An 18,222-nucleotide genomic window follows, 5' to 3' on the forward strand; every position below is an offset into this window, starting at 1 on the left:
TGGGCCTTTTTCACTATTTTCTGACATTTTACGGATACAGAATAATTGTTAGTTTCACCCCCTTTACAGACAACCATATAATACAAGCCCCCAACATTCATTAACACCTACATTGAAGGATTAGTCTTTTGTGTTCATTTGTAAACAGAAATGTATACTCATTTTTATGCATTCTGAAATATATAAATTTGCCAGTGAATACAGAAATTACACTAATCCTTATTTAGCTGTGGACCCCCTGGAAACATTTAAAGGACCCTCAGGCACTCTTGGTCCCACTCTGAGAACTAAGAAGCTGCTCCTGAATGCAGCCTGTCTGACACAGCCCATTATTGGAAAACAATAACTCCCTGTAATTGAGTTTTCAAAACCAGTTAGTTGTCAGAGTTGAATTGACGCTTTTCTCTTCTCACCAGTAGGCATCATAAAATTTTAATTTTCTTATAAGTCTTTATAGCTTAGACTGGACGGTTCATTTTGCAGAAACGTGTTGTCACTCTTTGTGATTTCTTTTCCATGGGCCGATTGTGTAACTATGGGACTGCCACAGAAATAGCCCCCCTCATTCAGTCCCCATTTCTACCCCTCCTGCATTGGCATGTAAATTCTATGACAGTGACCAGACACAGGTTTATACGATAGATTCACCCGATTCCTATTGTCCCAAGGACATCGGCATTTCATTAGTGTGTGTCACTTCTAGGTCTAACAATGTTATTAAGAGAAAAAGCGTGACAAATTGTAATGTCAGGGGACGCGCCTTCAGATAATCCCCTTTCTTGTTAATGGGAATGCACTAGGGGGAGCAGTTACTTTGGCATAATAGATCCCCGAAGGAAAAACTAAATGACCTCTTGTCTGTTCCTCTACCAGTTGTGATTCTTGATATTTTTAAGTAATTTAAACCTCTAGCTGACAAAGATGAAGTACTGCAGGGTAATGTGTTTCTCTGTAAAGTAATGGTGCTGACAAGCTGCTAAATATGAAAAATAATAAATGAAATCCACTTTATAGGAAAAAAGTATGAGCTCAAACAAACACTATGATAGTAGCTGACTCACCAAACACACTTTATTGACTTACTATATATATATATATATATATATATATATATATATATGTGTGTGTGTGTATGTATATGTATGTATATATATATATATATATATATATGTGTGTGTGTGTGTGTGTGTGTGTGTGTGTATATATGTATGTATGTGTATATATATGTGTATATATATGTATATATATATATATATATATATATATATATATATATATATATATATATTTGTGTGTGTGTATGTATATCTATGTATATATATATATATATATATATATATGTGTGTGTGTGTGTGTGTGTGTGTGTATATATGTATGTATATATATATATATATATATATATATATATACATATATATATATATATATATATATATATATATATATATATACATATATATATATATATATATATACATATATACATATATATATATATATATATATATATATATATATATATATATATATATATATATATATACATATATATAAACAAACTGCAGTTTGGTGAATGTCTAGGTTAAGGTACATTGTTCCTGGTAAGTTAACCATATGAAGAATTTATATTTTGTATAGGTTACATTTTTTCCAGGAACTAATGCTATATATTGATATACATATATATATAAATTCTCCCTCTCACCACTCCAGTTTTTTATTATAAAAGTTGAAGCCAATATATTTCATAATCTAAAAATAAAATAATTGTACAACAACTAAAATGTAGGAAAAAGAAACATAACAAAGGAAAATCTTCTGGGTCTGCTAAACAAATTGAGTGTGTATATCTATCTATTTTTTCAATTTATAATTTTTTTAATAATCAACTCACTATACTTATACTCTGAATCTGTATCAGTTTTTTTTTTGTTTTTTGTTTTTTTTTGCCAAGCAGGTATTCACCAGGTATTCACGTAAGTTTTATTTTTGGTGCGTAACAATAAATATAAAAGAGAATATAAAGGAAGTACTGCAAAAATAAAAAGTAAGTCTCGCAAAATAAACGTCTAAAATAAAAATGTGGGTGAAAAAATACCACAAATAAAATATCTACAATCAACTGTATCCATTTTAAAATAAAATAGCAAAGGCTCTAGCACACGACATCACTGCAGAGTAACCGTTGCCAGGAAGTGACGTTGCCTAGTTACAAGGCACCATGTCACGCTGACAGCAGCCAGCTGGAGCCGCTAAAGGAGATTTTGTTTTGCTTCTAACGCAGCTTTGCGTTTCATTTATTCGTCTTTTCAACGGAATACATCCTCTCCAAAGACTTAAATGCAACTGTAACGTGAAACACTGTTTACCGGAAGCCCCTCCGCCAGGTAAGAGATCGATATCATAGGGCTAAAGTTAGCTAACCTAAACATATAGCAGTTGGACTAAGTGAGCTAGCATACTTTAGTTAGCTATCAAGCTGGGTTGTGTTCAATGTGTTAACGTGTTTCTCCTTCATGGTGTATGACGTGGTGAAAAGTGTCTTTAATGACAGTATCGTTCTTACAGCTTGTCTGTCCAAATCTCATGCTAAATTTGATAGTAACGCTAAGCTACAGATGCTACATTTAGATACATTCATAATGTTGTGACTGAATACCGTATAAGTAAAACATACAGTGGACCATGCTAATGTGTTTGCTACATTTAGCTCCTCAACAACAAATCATGTGCAATATTCCTCACATTTTTCCTAAACGTTTTCAAATCAATCTTGATGGAGTTGTGTGATGTATTTTCCCACAGCCATTGGTTTCCATTTCTGCCTTGATGGTTTCTCAGTAAATTACCTAATTGAAATCTGTCTGAGATGTGTAATCCATCACACAGGACATCTGCATCAAATCCAAGTCACTTTTTTCCAGTATTACAGTATTGTTGTGTGGTAATGTAGGTTTTAAGTGCAGCTTGAAAAGTCCAAACTGGTATCTCATAATGATAATGTCACAAAATGAATACAGATTTTGATTTTCAAGAGTTTACTAACTGATTTTAATGTTGTATGGAACTGAATAAAACCTAATGGAAGCCATGGTGTGGTAGAAACAAATGTGTTCAATCTCTAAAACACATCATGAAAAATCTGAATTTGTAGCACATTGGTTAAAACATGAAAAACCATCTGCACAGCTCTTTAACGTATAGTAGCCTAATGTTGTGATGTAACGCTGCCTTGCAGGTCCAGCGTGTTGGCAATGTCTGCCATGTTCAGCCCAGGTGAACTAGAAGGTGAAGTGGATCATTCGTTTTTCGACAGTGACTGTGATGAACGCAGCGTCAGTAAAGATGGAGGGGGAAAGGAGCGCCTACCACCACATGAGAGCCTACTTGCAAAACAGACAGAAAACACAAAAGGTGGCTTGTCCCCGAGGACTGATGGGCCAAAAAAACATGTGACAGCAGCTGACAACAACAGTAGCAGCAGAGCAGAAAGGAAGAAGGACATCTGTCAGTCAAAGGAAGAAGACAGGAGCAGGGTGTCTGGCGTATCTGTTGCATGTGCATCAGAAAAGGTCATCAGTAATAGCAGTGATAGTGAGGCAGACTCTAATATGCACTCTAACAGGTCCAAAGGAACACTCATGGCTTTGTTGACTGAGGCCAGAGAGTTTGATTATAAAGATGTGTATAGTCAGAGTCCAAATGAGTCTGAAGAGGAAACACCACCATCCAAACACTCAGGCTCAAAAGGGAGAAATAAACAGTCTCCTAAAAAACTGATAAGAAGTCGGCGCACCCGAACGCCATCCCCCACCTCAACCGAGAGTAGCGTAGACGCAGACTCGGAGCACTCCTGTAGCAGTAGCAATGGGAGAGGCAGTTGTGATTCCCCCGTCTTTCACAGGGCCAACAAACCACCATCTCCTGGAGTGAGAAGGACCAGAGTGGGCTCAACAGGATCTCAGGAGGGGCCTATTGGCCGTACAGAGGAGTCAGAGGATACAGTGACAGATGTGAGCCCCCTCTCTTCTTCTGACTTTAGCCCTCTCCAGTCGTTGGACCTGAACAACACAGAGGCAGAAGAGGGTAGCTTGAAAGAGCAGCAGCAGCAGCAGCAGCAGCAGCAGCAGGAAAGAGTGCCCTCCAGTGGCCTCAGCAGCATACATCAAGATGAGGACTCAGATCAAGATGTAGACGACTGTGAGTAAAGTTGTCTGTCAGTTAATGCTTTGCTATTTGTTTTATACCAGGTTACTCACAAACCTTTTTGACTCGTCACCCCTTAAAATTAAGCAATATCTACCCCATCAAAAGTTAGGGCCTTGGTATGGACATGAATTTTCAACAGTTTACAGGTAGAATGAAAAAGCTGGAAAAAAATAAACCCATTAAAGGTGAAGTGTATAGTATTTATGGGAATGTATTGGCAGATTTGATATAACAATCATAACTATGTTTTCAATGGTTTATAATCAAGCAGCAATCTCTGGGGCTGAAAAATGAAGCCAACTCAAAAGTGCCAAAAACTGCAGTTCCAGGAGCTAGTCAGTCCCCAACTGTAACAAATGTCCTTTTCACCAATTAGGCTCCCTCAGTTCAGAGAGTCAGCTTGGAGGTAAACTGGTCTTGCGCTATCCTGGAGGGAGGAACAGGAAGAACTACTCATTCACTAACGATGAGGTCCGACGCATAGATCGCGAGAACCAGCGTCTTCTTCGGGAGCTGTCCCGCCATTCTCCAGGGCCCAGACCAGGAAGTACAGCAAGAAAGAAACCCCACGTGGCCAGCAAGTCGCCTCATAATCGCCTCTCTCACAGCGCTCTTAACAGACAGCGGGAACAGCAACGCATCGAGAGGGAGAACCTGGTGAGTTTTGCCTTGTGTGGATTGATGCTGTGATGTAAACACTGACCCATAAACCTTTATATAAGAATAGGTACTTCAGTCACTCGAATTCTTCAGTTTTCCTTTTTGCTTTTCAAGAAACAGTCAGTGCTCCTTAAATAAAGTTGGATATGACAGATTATTTGCTTTAAGCTTGTGGTTCATGAAGCTCGGAGTTACTGATGTTAAGCTCATGCACACAGTGTTACAAACTGCACCTCTTCAGATCCACATGAGAATCAGCTTTTCTCTGATTCTTAGGTACCGGCTGCGTAGCACAATTGACCTAAAGAAGTTGATTCGAACCTTATCTGCTATATACACTGCAGCAGTGGTGTCAGTTCTGAGGCCAGTGTGAAAAGTGTGTTTTTGAGTTTCTAAGTGAATGTTATTCCCAAACAGTATATCACCGGTCCACGAGTTCAAGTCAAACCTTGAGCTGAAACCTTTGTCACATGGCATTTATTCCTGTGTCTGTCTCTACATTGACCTAATAACAAAGCAAAAGTTCCATTAATCTTGAAACATATCTGTGGTGGTGAGTGTTCAAAATGCTAAAATAGAAAGAAAAAAAAGTATTAATTTTGTATTATGTCGTAGGTGATATTGGGGCTGCAGTGTCTCTAGACAGAAGTTCCAGATTTCTCATTTGTGTATTACGTCTAACTTATGCCAACCATAGAAGACTCTGAAAAGACTTCGACAAAACTTTTTACAGACTTGAGTCTGACACATCAAAGAGACTGTGAATTTTGAGTCACACACTACAGGATTTTGAAAAGACGGGATTTTGCAGGGTCACTTTTTGCAAGAACACAACTAGATTCCTTTTGAAAAAAATTTCCCATCCTGCTCTTGGTGGAAAATATTACAGCAAACTCCCTTTAAGAAATGTGTCACATTAACAATTCTTTACAGCAGAACACTTAACTCTAGAGACACAGAATACAAGGCGTTATTTGTCGACAGTCAATTCAGCATGAGTATAATCTGTGAAGATAAACTATATTTGCAATATTATAAACTTCACATTTTGGATTTTGTCACCTCAACTCACTACCAGGCGTTGTTGGTTAGTGCACACCAACGGGAGTACAACTCATGATTTTATTCTGACACTGGAAAGTTGTCTGCATCAGTGAAATTGCTTGAAAAGCCATTTGGTGTAGAACTGGCACAACATGATATTGAAATACGTAGCTACTGTTGACTCTTTAAATGTTCTCATCTCTGGGTTAACTTCTGTCCATGAGAGTATACTTCATGCCATTTTTAAAAACTGTCTGTTCACCTTGCATCACACCTTAACACACTTTTTTTCAAGAAAAAAATCATCTTATTCAGAAAGGACTGTAACTGATACACATAGCTGACTTGATCCACAGGACTGTGTTACTGCATCTGTGATTTTCTCTAAGACATGTCTGCATGTTGGTGTATATTTCTAGTCAAATGTCCTTGTAATTACTTGTCAACTATTGTAGACGCAGATAAAAAAAACTTTTTCTGGGAGAATCTGCAGGTGAAGTAGTTCAAATAATAACAATAATAATAATAATAATAATAATAATAATAATAATAATATAATTACCATTATTGTCACAATCATACAATCGATTCTGTTTTTATAACTTAACTTTAGCCTATGTGGTTTTCTGCAGTTAAATCCCTTATTCTAACAGGTATTTGCCTCCTAAAGTTTACATTTCTTTAAGAATACTAGTTAGTTGGGTTGAGTCAGTGTCAGACTAAGAGTGCCGCCCCTGAAAACAGACACGAATGGACATGGACAGATGGGAGCAGGTGGCAGGCCAGCAGCACCACAGAGTGACATTATAAGACCATTCAGCCTCTGCAGCTTTAGCCTCTCACCTCGGATATTAACTCTGCTTGACCACTTGGTGGAACAAACAAGCAGCAGTGTTTAAAAATAAGAGGGAGAAAAATAATCAGGAAATTATAATAGGCAGCCAGTAGAGTGTTATCGCCTCCTGACAAGTGAAAACAGAAAAGTTGCATTCTTTTCTTCTCTGATATCATCACACACGTCTCTCATTGTTGCTGATTAGAGATTTTGGAATAATCCTGATTGATGTTTTTATCATTCTCATCTGTTTGCAGTCATTTTCAGGACAGACTGTTCTTTCTCTTTTGCGTCCATCTCTCTATGATGTCAAGAGTGCTCTTCACTCTCTCTATTATTAGAGTGAAGTAATTGAATCTGCTGTGTGATGAAGTGTCCACCCCACACATTGCACGTGTAAGACCCCCCATTTGTCCTGCCCAAGTAGAACTACTTATGTGTATTTCAAGGTTGGTTAAAATACACAGTATATCTTCATTTCCTATCAAAAAAGTATATTCATGTAGAGGATTAGATTTAATTTGAAGAGATTTCAAATTACTCATATTTTGGATATGAAGTAGGTGATCAGCATGACTGCACTTAGAAGCCTGCAGTGCCTTTTTATGATCTCTGTCAACTAAACAGCCTCTCGACTGTTGAGCTTTTTGCTATTTGCATTGCTTATGCGGAGGTTTTACTTACTAAGGGATTTCTGCACAGCATGCATGTGGGAGTGTGACTGCATGTATGACATTCAGCCACTTGCCTGCACTGTGTTGCTCATGCTGCTGTGAATTACCACATATTTCTGTGAGTTCAGAATTTAATAAGGATTTGTAGAATTTTTTTTTCTTGTTTTGTGAAAGGTACAAACTCCTCATAAATGTTTTATGGGGTTTCATATTTTGTGGGTGAAAAGCCAGAACAAATGTGATCAACTTATAATAAATGGTAGTGTTGACACAATACTGGGATTTCAATACCATTTTCAATGTCATATAAAAAAGTCACTGTAGTAAACATTAATAATAGGACAGCAAGAAGGTGCAGCTGTATCAATACTCCGAAAAATTAGTGCTGCAATTGTTCTTAATATTCAGAATCAATGCATATAGATAAAAGGATATTTTTGACAACAGTGGTAAAGGGCTAAATCAACCAAATGCTAGAAAAAGTTTAACACTCACCTAAAACTGCTGCTGCATTTTTTGGTTTTATGAGTGAAATCTGGCACAACACATACTCAGAGGAGAACTGAGTATTTAAAGAGCACATGACACACTTGTCTTTTCAAAACAATGGATAGTTTCCACAAGAAAATATTTGACACAGACCTCATATACTGCATATATGCCCACATCTTTCCAAGGTGAACCTGACTACTACCCTGGAAATTCACATTAAACCTGATGGCTTTAACAGTGTGTCAGGATAATTAGCATATGCAGTATGATATTTGATCACTACTTACCAGGTAAAAAATGTCATTATGTGTCTTTAAGGCTTTCCTGAAGAGGCTGGAGTCCGTCAAGCCTACACCTGGCCTAAAGCGCTCAGAGCAACTGGAAGACTATCAACGACACATGGGATACCTGGGAGCTCCTTCGTACACTGTCTGTATGTCCACCACTAATAAAGAGAGGCCTTCCAGTAAGACACCCTCAGGTAGGTAACTTGGGTTTAGATCTGACAGTGTTTCACGGTGTTAGAAATGGGTTTATACCCAACATTTTAGAATGATGTTTAACATATTCAGACTATCTCTCCACCCAGTTATGTGTTACGTATGTATGGCAACACCACAGGGGCCTGGGGATGTGGGTTAGCACTTGCACTGAGGTAACTGCACACCATAAAAGCACCTGTGCCCCCAACCCTCACTGAGTGTTTTTGATGCCACACGAGCAGTTTGGCACCAGCAGAGGTGTGTAGAGTTAATTTGCAGCAGCGTGCTGCTGTTTGCATGTGATGATTTATTCAAGGTAAACAAAGAGGAGCAGCATGTGGCACTGTGCTGTGATGCTCCTCTCAAATTAAAGGCCGCAGATTTATGGGACATGTCTGAGCTGCTGCCTTCAGATGGCTGCAGAAATTTTATTAACAGACGAAGATTTTCAGGCAGTAAAAAGCAGCTGTGGAAGACTGATGAGGGTAAGAATCACCCATTGATTTATACATCAGTATCGACTGATTGACTGATTTTCTTCTTGTCATTGTAAACCTTTCTGATGTTTGCTTAAATTAATGTTTGCTTGAATAATTTGAAATAATTTGTCTAGTTCAATTTTCAGCATTATGTCAAAATTGCTGTCAAATTTGTTGAACCATTTGTCAACAGTAGAACCAGTTTCTTTACCAAATCTGATGAACACCATTGTCCTTATGCGTGGTAATCAGAAAATGAGAAAAACATATTTTTCTGTTGTCCACACCAGCAGGACCCAGGCCAGCCAGTTCTGCCCACCACAGCTCCAGAGCAGTTTCCAGCACCTCTGACTCCGGCAAAACACCCGCACCTAGGTCAAAAAAACTAAGTGCACCGCGACCGGCCTGGTGCTGAAAAAACACTGCCATTTTCAACGAAGCACATCGCTAGTTCCCTTTAGTGACATCTGTTGGTGTCCATCCATCACAAACGGTTACGTTTTAAAGGTATGAAGCTTAAAGCAGCTTTTACATGCATGACTTCACCTGGCTTTTACTTACCTAAATCAGCTATTCAGTGATTTGTGTCGTCATGGTTATCAGATAAAATGAAGGTGGACTTCTTTCATTTTGATGCTGAAATATAGCAAATGGTCAGCTCAGACCTACTATAATGCATTCCAACAGTTCAGTTGTGGCTTCTGAATACTGCAGTAGCTCTACACGACAGTTATCTAGCTGTATATTTGTAAGGAATATGCTCTATACTTCAGCAGCCATATTGAAATTACAGACAATTAACTGTTTATGTGAGAGACCTTACCATTAAATCTGCATTTTATTTTTTGTTTGCCCTCGTTTCTCGTATTTGTACAATTTATGATGCACTAGAGAATGATGTAGATGGAATAGATGAAATATTATTTTGGGTTATGTATATTATGTGCCTTATTAAATAAAGCTGCTTGTTCCAATAGTTAGAGGTGTGCTGTTTTACAACTGGTGGACAGAAAATCTTTTTTTAATGCGTTCTCTCCTAAAACATTCTTGAGTACATGCCACAATCGGTGGCCAGGGGAGTGGTTGTATATGAAACTACTCAATATTTCTGTGGTGCTTGTGACTTTGAATATTGCACATTATCAAACGGTTCTTTGCAAAACCAAAACTGCTGTGATACAAACCTCTCAGACTTTATGGTTATCGTTTGTCAGCAGTGGAGGTGTCAGAGTACAACTGGTGAAATCCCATGTATGAACCAATATTTGCCACAAACTACCATACCACAAGTAAAAATCAGAGCGATGATGTCACTTTATAATATAAAGACAGAATCCTAATTACTGTGTTTTACCTGCAGTGTGTTCTTAAAAAAGCTTTTTCATTGAAGACATTTGACATGTCACAGAAGGAAAAGCACAGGTGTGAATAATAAAATGAATGACAGCTGAATTCTGTTTTACTGCTCCAGTTTTAGGGTCCTGGTGTTTTGCGTGGTGCCTCAGTGTCACATGATCATGGCTCTCTTACACTAAACAGAACAACGGTTAGTACCATTAGTGACACCAGTACTTGTTTCATCCTACTGGTAAGGCAAAATATCTGCTTTGAAAAAGGCCTGTTAAACTGCAGATGACAGGTTGCCATGTCAGCAGCACATGCATGAAAAATAATGGACTATGAGACTAATAAATCTTTATTTTTAATAAAATAATGTGTGAGGTGTCACAACATAACAACACATGGGCCTCAGCAACTGCCTTACTGACTCTGACATAGGATGGGTAGTGACGTCATCTTCTGCATCATTACAACATCTCCACTGAAACACTGGCTTGACTGTCACACTGAAAGACGTGTGTGTGCGTCGTAGATGGGATATATACAGATTTCTGAGGAGGCATGTTCACCCGGGTCAAGTATACCTACCTGTACATGCCCACATTGTAATTCACCACAAGCTGTTATCACTCTATCACAAGAATTAAGACTTAAAACAACGTGACAGGTTTCCTTGAGGACTGGGAGATTAGAAAGTTTATTATGTGAACTTCTTGATCTCGTCATACAGCACCAGCACAAAGGCACCACCCATGCCTCTGATCACGTTGGACCAGGCACCCTTGAAGAAGGCTCTTCCTCCCTCGTCTTTGAAGATCTTCCTCCAGCAGTCGATTGTGCCCGCGTACATGATGTCAGCTGTGGAAATGGGGACATGGATAGTGAGGCGTGATGCTCGTGGATGCGTGCGTAAAATGCAAATCCATCACTATAATAAGACATGGTTCCACTGAGTGAGGCTCACCTCCTTTGCGTCCGGACTGCATCATCATACGACGTCTGACGGTGTCGAAGGGGTATGAGATAATACCAGCCGCAGCGGTGACAGTCTGGGCGATCATCCAGCTGATGACGATGTGCGTGTTCTTGGGATCTGGCAGCATACCTGTGTGGGGGAGGAGTCAAGTCACCCGTGCGTAACGAAATACTTAAAACGCATGCGTTAAAACACGAGCAAAGTAAAATGGAGCAGATGTGCGCACCTTTAGCTGTGTCGAAGCATCCGAAATAGGCCGCTCTGTAGATGATGATTCCCTGCACTGACACGTTGAATCCAAGGTACAGACCCCTGAGGCCATCGGTTTTGAAGATTTTGCTGATGCAGTTTCCGAGACCGGTGAACTCTCTCTCGGCTGCGCCCTTGCCGATGTCGGCAGCGAGCCTTGTTCTGGCGAAGTCGAGCGGGTAGACGAAGCACAGCGAAGTGGCACCAGCGGCGCCACCAGATGCGAGGTTACCGGCGAAGTAACGCCAGAATTGTGTTTTTTGATCCACACCACCGAGGAAGAGCTTCTTGTACTTGTCTTTGAAGGCGAAGTTGAGGGCTTGGGTGGGGAAGTAACGGATCACGTTGGCCAAGTTACCTCTCCAGAAGGAGAGGAAGCCCTGTTCCTTTGGGATCCTCACCACACAGTCTATGATTCCCTTGTACTGCTTATCAGCGGTGATCTGTTTGCTGGCATGCTGGACCTACAATTAAAGACAATTAAAACATTAAAACATATGTCCAACTACCTCAAGATATGATTAATTCTCTCATTGTTTTGCATTTCTATTTCAATAACTTATTGTATTTACACAGTCGGCCAGGCATTACTGTGTGTAGTTGTAGACCGACCAGCCTCCATGCACAGTCCTGTCATTTGAGAATCAGCCGTGGATTAGATTACATAGTTCAGGTTAAATTTAGCAATTCAATTCCACTAAATATTACCGCGGTCATCTGTTATATTGGAGAAAAGATGCACTCAATAAACACACCAAGGGGTCATAAACTACTATTATGGCTATTTTATTGGCTCATATCAGGAGGCCTGTCAGCATCGCCATCACAGCAGCAACACTGCAAAGTCCAGTGCGTAAAACCATCTCCACTTTGACGCAGATCCTCTCACGTGCCCCCTGACATTATGCACCCCAGCATATGAACTTACACAGTGCACGCTTGGACTTTATTTTAATTAGAGAATTATTCCAGATATACATTTATATATTTGGTTTATCAGTAAAACGACATTTACGCACGCTTTACGCGTAAAAGAATGAACATGCGGCCATGCTTTAGGCAACAGCTGGTTCAATTATTTTACCTGCAGCAACAACTTGACTCTCTCAATGGGAGCGACAGCTGTTTTGGAGATGGCAGCGGCAATGCCACCTGCCAGAAAGTCCTTCAGGAAACTAATCACCGCGTCCGACATGGTTGGATCCTCCTTGTGCCGATGTGAGACCCTTGACTGCTCTGAACCTCACCAAGGTCCTCAGGGAAACCCAACGCCCCTCAAAGTGGACGAGGCCCCCCCATCTGTCCTAATATATCAGCGCCATTTATCGCGAGAATTTTGAGTGATGGATTGGGATTTTGTCAAACAGATAAACGAGGTTGGATAAACTTCCGAGGTTGAAGTGCAAGACGTGCGCCATGTTCTTGAAATTGGGGTATGCGATGCCGGGGACGTTTAAAGGACATAATATGCAGAGTTTGATTATGATTAAAACATAGATTTATTTGTAATCTAATCTAATCCTAATCGTGGTAAAGCATTTTACCTTAAATCCTGCTGGCCCCAGCCTCCTCATCCACAATGCAAACATACACTTGTGGGTCAAGTGTTTCCAGAGGCCTTAAAATAAAGAAAAGTGTATTATGTAGTGCATCTCAGCTGTGGTGCACTCTTTACTATCGTCCTGCAGAGTACAGACCATTTTTAACATTTCATAGCAGAGGTGTGGTATGACCCTGCCATATAAAGACACAGTGACTTCATTTCTCTCATTTTTTGGTCACATCAATATGCTTTATGCTACTAAAGAAAATATAGAGTTAGAACCTATTTTCATTAGTATAAGGGGGTGTGCCACTTTAGATTGAAATACAACCTGTTGATTCTGGGTCAGGGGTCGAATGGATGGGAGACTTAGAGGACAGAGAGTATTCAGTTAAATCACCACCAACAACTTGCTTTTATTTCATTTTATTATATTTTATTTTAGACTGGACTTTTCCCCTCAGCTCACTGACAGTTTTGCTGCACATTCACTTTTGGCACCTGTTGAAACCCCGTGTCAAGTCAGCTCGAGGTAGGACGGGGAGTAGGAACGGAAAACGGAAATTTTGTTTTCAAAATAAGATGCCACCAGCGTCACAAAAAGCAACGACATAATTTTAGCCAAGTTTGCTTTGCTCTGTCGCACCGGAAGTCTTATTCCGGCTGACTTGACATCACAAATGCCACGTGCAGATACGCAGAACTGACACGAAAACGCAATATGATCCAAAGCAATATGAACGGAGCCAAGATGCCTGAGAGACGCAGGACATCCAGTCCAACGTGGCTGGATTCAGAGACTGCTTCATTCATGTGGGGATATCAAATACAGCCAATTTGCAGTGACACATTTTCTGGTGACCAGAAGCACAACAAAGATTTCTTTTTTTTTTTTTTTTATGAAAACAAAAAAAAATGTAGGCCTTTACAAACAAAATCGGCTTCATCAAGTCATTTTTTGTAATTCATATAACGCCATATTATAAAAGTTATCTCAGATCACATTTCTTTTTATTACATTTTATTTTAATTGATTTGACAAGATGTGAAAAAAAGGTAGAGAAGGAGGGGTGGTACAAAGCAGAATACAAACAAACAGACATAAGTATAGAAATAATTCAAAATGTCCGGATTGCTCTGTTTCTCAAAAGCTAATCATCTCTGTGACATAGGCAGTTACTCAGTCTCTTGCGTCTTGTCGTTGACATGTCAACACTGTCCATTTCTCCTTAGTCTGTGGGTTAACAGTTCCATATCATGTATTTTGTTCACAATTTTCCGTCAGTCATCTCATACACAGGTCAGGTCTATAAAAATTCAATATTTCAAACCATCAACCATCTCACGTCAAAAAATCATCATAGCAGTGTCAAATGTAAAATCCAGATTTAAAGAAAAAGATGAAGTTTCACAAAATTGCAAACATGTATTGAATTTAACTAAAATGAGAATACATTAAAATGAAGTTTTTGAGGTTTCACCCTCCTCAGGACTGCCATCTCATGACCACTGGATGGCGCTGCTTGACTGTGTTCACTCATAGGCAAACATAAGTTTCAAAGTTTCCTAGCAGGATAATGGCAAGATGATAAAACCTCAATAATGATGATGATGGTGATGATGTTAAAATTATTACAAAGACCAATACTAATTATGATATGTAAAAACTACTCTGCCTACATAAATGTTGTACTCTCCCAAAGTTGCTCCGTGATGAGACATCACCTCACTAATTCTTATGACATAACTGTAGTTTGTTTTTTATAGATTATGTTTCCACTATATATTAATTTCTGAAGAAGATTTAACTGGGATGTCAGAGCCTGTCACTAACAGTGTTAGAAGAAAGCCGTGACCTCGCTTCCAGATCTGTAGTTGTTGCTTATCTGAATCTCTCAGTCTGTGGTCCATGCTGCTGTATTGTGCTCTCTAGAATCATCAGTGGGTGGCACTAGAGAGCTGAGTCACATTGAAGGGCATCAATCACATCCCCACAGTGCAAATGTGGTACCCAGTGGAACAGGTGCTTTTACTCATTTACTCCACTCTCTACTCACAACAATACAAATAATGCACCACTTTACTTGTTACCCATGGGGAAATATTCTTGAGTAGCCCCCACCAGCCAGGTCAGAGGTCAGGCTCAGCTGCAACCTCAGAGCTGGGTCGGGATTCAGCATCTTGTTCACTTCAGCCCTTCGGATAGGCAGGTGCTCGCTGACACAGGGGCTTGCAGCTGCTTTTAGGCGAGTAAGAGTCATAGTTTTTTCAGCTTCTTGGTAAATCAGTTTCTCTGATTCACATATTTGTCCTCTGAAGCATCTTCATCCTGAGTTGTGCACCATTATTTAAATTTACAGACATTACTTATGCAGCTTTCAATCTTATTTGGCAACATGGCATATACTTCTTAAATTCTCTGCATTGTCATTACAGATTTTATGATTATAGACTCAGAGAGTTTTTTAATCAACAGTTGCTCATGTATTAATTATCATCTAGAAATATCTGGTAACTATGTTCTTGATTGGAACAGATCAGAAAATTAGCCCCTCATATTGTTTCCAGAAAAAAACATAACTTCTTCTTTCGTGCCGTTGAGATTCTTTTTGTTCTATTATTTAAATCTGATCTAGATTTGCGAAAGTCGTTGCTCAGTAACCTCGGATCTCGGAGATGGAAGGAGGGGTCGTGGAGGGGGTGTGGGCTTGGATTTGCATTTTGAGTATGAAGAGCTGCAGGTGTCAGACAGTTCGACCCCCCGCCACACACATAAACATGCATCCACAAAGCCGTTACGCACAGTTCCAATACAGTCACTGATTTTATCTGTGAAGCAGCACCAGTGACGAGCATCTTATTATTCCACTGGTCCCCTACCGTATTAGACATTAGATCTTAGACCAGTAGAGACTCAAAGATAATGGAGATTATGAGTGTCAGACAGGGTTAAAACCAGAGCTATTAGGGTCAGAACTCACCAGCATGAGACCACTGGTTGCTTCTGACTCCAGCATGTGACTCAGACTGAATTTCAGGGTAGGGTTTAATTCCTCTGTAAGCCATGGTTTAGAAACACATTGTTGAAACAGAGATTAGTTAGTAGGTTTTCACTGATGCAACACATTTGTAACCAAAATCCCGCCTGTGTAATACCTTATAATATTAGTTAGAACTTTTCATCAAGACATGTCCACTTAAAATTATTTTTTTCAAATTTGTCTCTGCATACCAAGTGCACCATTTTGTGCTGATGTTGTTTTATATTTTTCTTATTGTGAAGAAATTCCATATAAAGACCAATATCAACAATGTATTAGTGTCTCTAACCAAACCCACTGGTTCCTATTGAAGACATAAATGTTCAAAAATGGCTCATAGATTTATAGTTTTACTTTTTTTAAAAAGGCTGACCAATTTCCTAAAGCAGCTGGTCACTGTAGTTTTACAGACACATTACTCAGACAAGAGTTAATAGTCCATTTTGGTGGGGACTATTTTCTGCTGCAGATTAATACACATTTGGTAGTGAGTATGTAAAGGAGCAGCGTGTTGGATGTACTGGCATCTAGTGGTGAGGATTGCAAATAGCAATCAGCTGAAACTTTTCGGGTGTGTCAAGCGTGAACTCGTGGTTAGATTTCCTTCAGTGTTGATTGTTCAGGAGGTTTTTACCTGGAGCTGAATTATCCGCAGAGGTCTCCTCCTCTCCAAAAAAAATGGACCAGGTGATTAAAAGTGTTAGAAAATACTGTATGCAGTTTCAAGTGACAAATAAGTGTTTCTCTGACACTTTTTGGCTAGTCACGCTAGGCCCACTAGCCCAGCACCTGCTAACATGTGCTAACCTTTTTTCTCTTGTAACTTAAGATTGAGATATATAGGAAATTTTTACTGTTTACAAGGAGCTAAACTATTCGCAGAGTTCTTTTTCTCTCCAAAACAACATTTAAACTGGTAAAAACACTGACTAAAGCAGTTTAGCGTTAAAAAAAAATCAGTGTTTTTTGATGCTGCTTGTTGCGGAGGGGCTGCTAACTACGAAGGCTGCCAAGAAAAAGTGAATGGCCCTATCTAGAGCCAGTGTTTGGTTTGTCCATGCTGGGCTACTGTATAAACATGGCGGTGCAACTTGGCAGTCTCCTTGGACAAGGACCTGTTTCCTATGTAGATATAAACAGCTCATTCTAAGGTAGCAAAAACACAACAATTCTTATTAAGAAAACATACTTATTACATCACATTAACGTCTGCCAATATATCCCCCTAAATCTTACATACTGGACTTTTAAGACAGCATGGGAGACTGAATAATAAACTACCAGTGCCCGTGTCCATTATAATGAATGAACATGTCAGCCATTTCAGCAGTAGTAGTTCACTGGTGTTTTTAATTGTTTCCAGCCAATGGTGAAGCTTACGGCACAGAGACTACACACAAACAAAAAATAAAAGAATTCTAGCCTGACCCTTTAAAAGATGTAACACTACAGCCTCAATAGAAACTTGGAGTTTTAATATACACAAGTAAACACACACTTTTTTCTTGATGTATACAATAATACAAGCAGTGTTATCCAGCACATAACAACAGGGCTACACGTCAACAAAAGCTCAGCTCCCTCCTGAAAGCAGATCATGTTGGCTGTTTATTCCCTCACAATGCCCGATCCCATGAGTCTCCCCTTTAAAGTCAAAATGTTAATACAATCCTCTTGCCTCGGATCCAACAGGCTGGGATGCACACTGTGTATCGCTGAGCAGACTTAGAGCCTGAGCTCTCCAGGGCCCCTCTTCTTCTCTTTGGTGCCATTATTGGCTGTTGGCCTGTTTTCATTAATGTTAAGGAGGCTGACAATATGAGTGAAAAGCACGCGTGTGAGACTGTGTGTAAAAACAGCGAGACAGCATCACGCAGCTGACGTTTCTCAGCCACAGTCAGGGCAGTGCCCACAGCAGAGCAGCCAAGGTGGACAATCACACAGACATATTAACACACTGCTGTGGAGAACCAGGAGAAATCCCCATGACCAATCAGGAAGACCTGGAGACACACAGTCAGTGGGGGACGTAGGGATGGACATGGCGGGAGTGGGGGTGGAGGGTGAGAGACACAGAGGCTGAGGCAGCAAGGTTCATGAGAAAGAGGGATGGGGTGAAAATGAAGACTGGGAGAATATAAGAGAAGAACACGTTGGTTTAGTGCCACAAACACCAGGTTGGGTCTGCAGTGGTCGG

The 18,222-nt window shown here is 39.7% G+C and overlaps 2 protein-coding genes across 3 annotated transcripts; one reads left to right on the forward strand and one right to left on the reverse strand.

Moving 5' to 3' along the window:
* Positions 1 to 2,215: 2,215 nt before the first annotated feature.
* Positions 2,216 to 10,527, forward strand: cfap97 (cilia and flagella associated protein 97). 2 transcript variants are annotated; one of them, XM_049571518.1, is made up of 5 exons: positions 2,216 to 2,387; positions 3,239 to 4,200; positions 4,586 to 4,866; positions 8,233 to 8,395; positions 9,166 to 10,527. In XM_049571518.1, exons 2-5 carry the CDS (start codon positions 3,255 to 3,257, stop codon positions 9,288 to 9,290), a joined length of 1,515 nt encoding a protein of 504 aa, XP_049427475.1. In that variant the 5' UTR covers positions 2,216 to 2,387; positions 3,239 to 3,254; the 3' UTR covers positions 9,291 to 10,527. The 2 variants fall into 2 exon arrangements, with proteins under 2 accessions (XP_049427475.1, XP_049427476.1); XM_049571519.1 differs by having other exon boundaries at positions 9,169 to 10,527.
* A 26-nt stretch (positions 10,528 to 10,553) lies between these two features.
* On the reverse strand, positions 10,554 to 12,731 carry slc25a4 (solute carrier family 25 member 4). Its single transcript, XM_049571520.1, has 4 exons — positions 12,526 to 12,731; positions 11,419 to 11,905; positions 11,181 to 11,321; positions 10,554 to 11,074 (listed from the first exon to the last, which is right to left on the reverse strand). Exons 1-4 carry the CDS (start codon positions 12,634 to 12,636, stop codon positions 10,917 to 10,919), a joined length of 897 nt encoding a protein of 298 aa, XP_049427477.1. The 5' UTR covers positions 12,637 to 12,731; the 3' UTR covers positions 10,554 to 10,916.
* Positions 12,732 to 18,222: the final 5,491 nt, after the last annotated feature.

Source organism: Epinephelus fuscoguttatus, linkage group LG3 (genome assembly GCF_011397635.1).
Source record: "Epinephelus fuscoguttatus linkage group LG3, E.fuscoguttatus.final_Chr_v1".
NCBI classification, from domain to species: domain Eukaryota; kingdom Metazoa; phylum Chordata; class Actinopteri; order Perciformes; family Serranidae; genus Epinephelus; species Epinephelus fuscoguttatus.

What these genes read in the sequence shown, in the direction of transcription:
- slc25a4 (XM_049571520.1), bottom strand. Translation starts at nt 12,636, where the DNA reads ATGTCGGACGCGGTGATTAGTTTCCTGAAGGACTTTCTGGCAGGTGGC. An exon ending in GAGTCAAGTTGTTGCTGCAG is followed by an intron (nt 11,906 to 12,525) that starts GTAAAATAATTG and finishes CTTTAATTGTAG; the next exon opens with GTCCAGCATGCCAGCAAACA. An exon ending in ATGCTTCGACACAGCTAAAG is followed by an intron (nt 11,322 to 11,418) that starts GTGCGCACATCT and finishes TCCCCCACACAG; the next exon opens with GTATGCTGCCAGATCCCAAG.
- cfap97 (XM_049571518.1), top strand. Translation starts at nt 3,255, where the DNA reads ATGTCTGCCATGTTCAGCCCAGGTGAACTAGAAGGTGAAGTGGATCAT. An exon ending in AGATCAAGATGTAGACGACT is followed by an intron (nt 4,201 to 4,585) that starts GTGAGTAAAGTT and finishes TTCACCAATTAG; the next exon opens with GCTCCCTCAGTTCAGAGAGT. An exon ending in TTCCAGTAAGACACCCTCAG is followed by an intron (nt 8,396 to 9,165) that starts GTAGGTAACTTG and finishes TGTCCACACCAG; the next exon opens with CAGGACCCAGGCCAGCCAGT.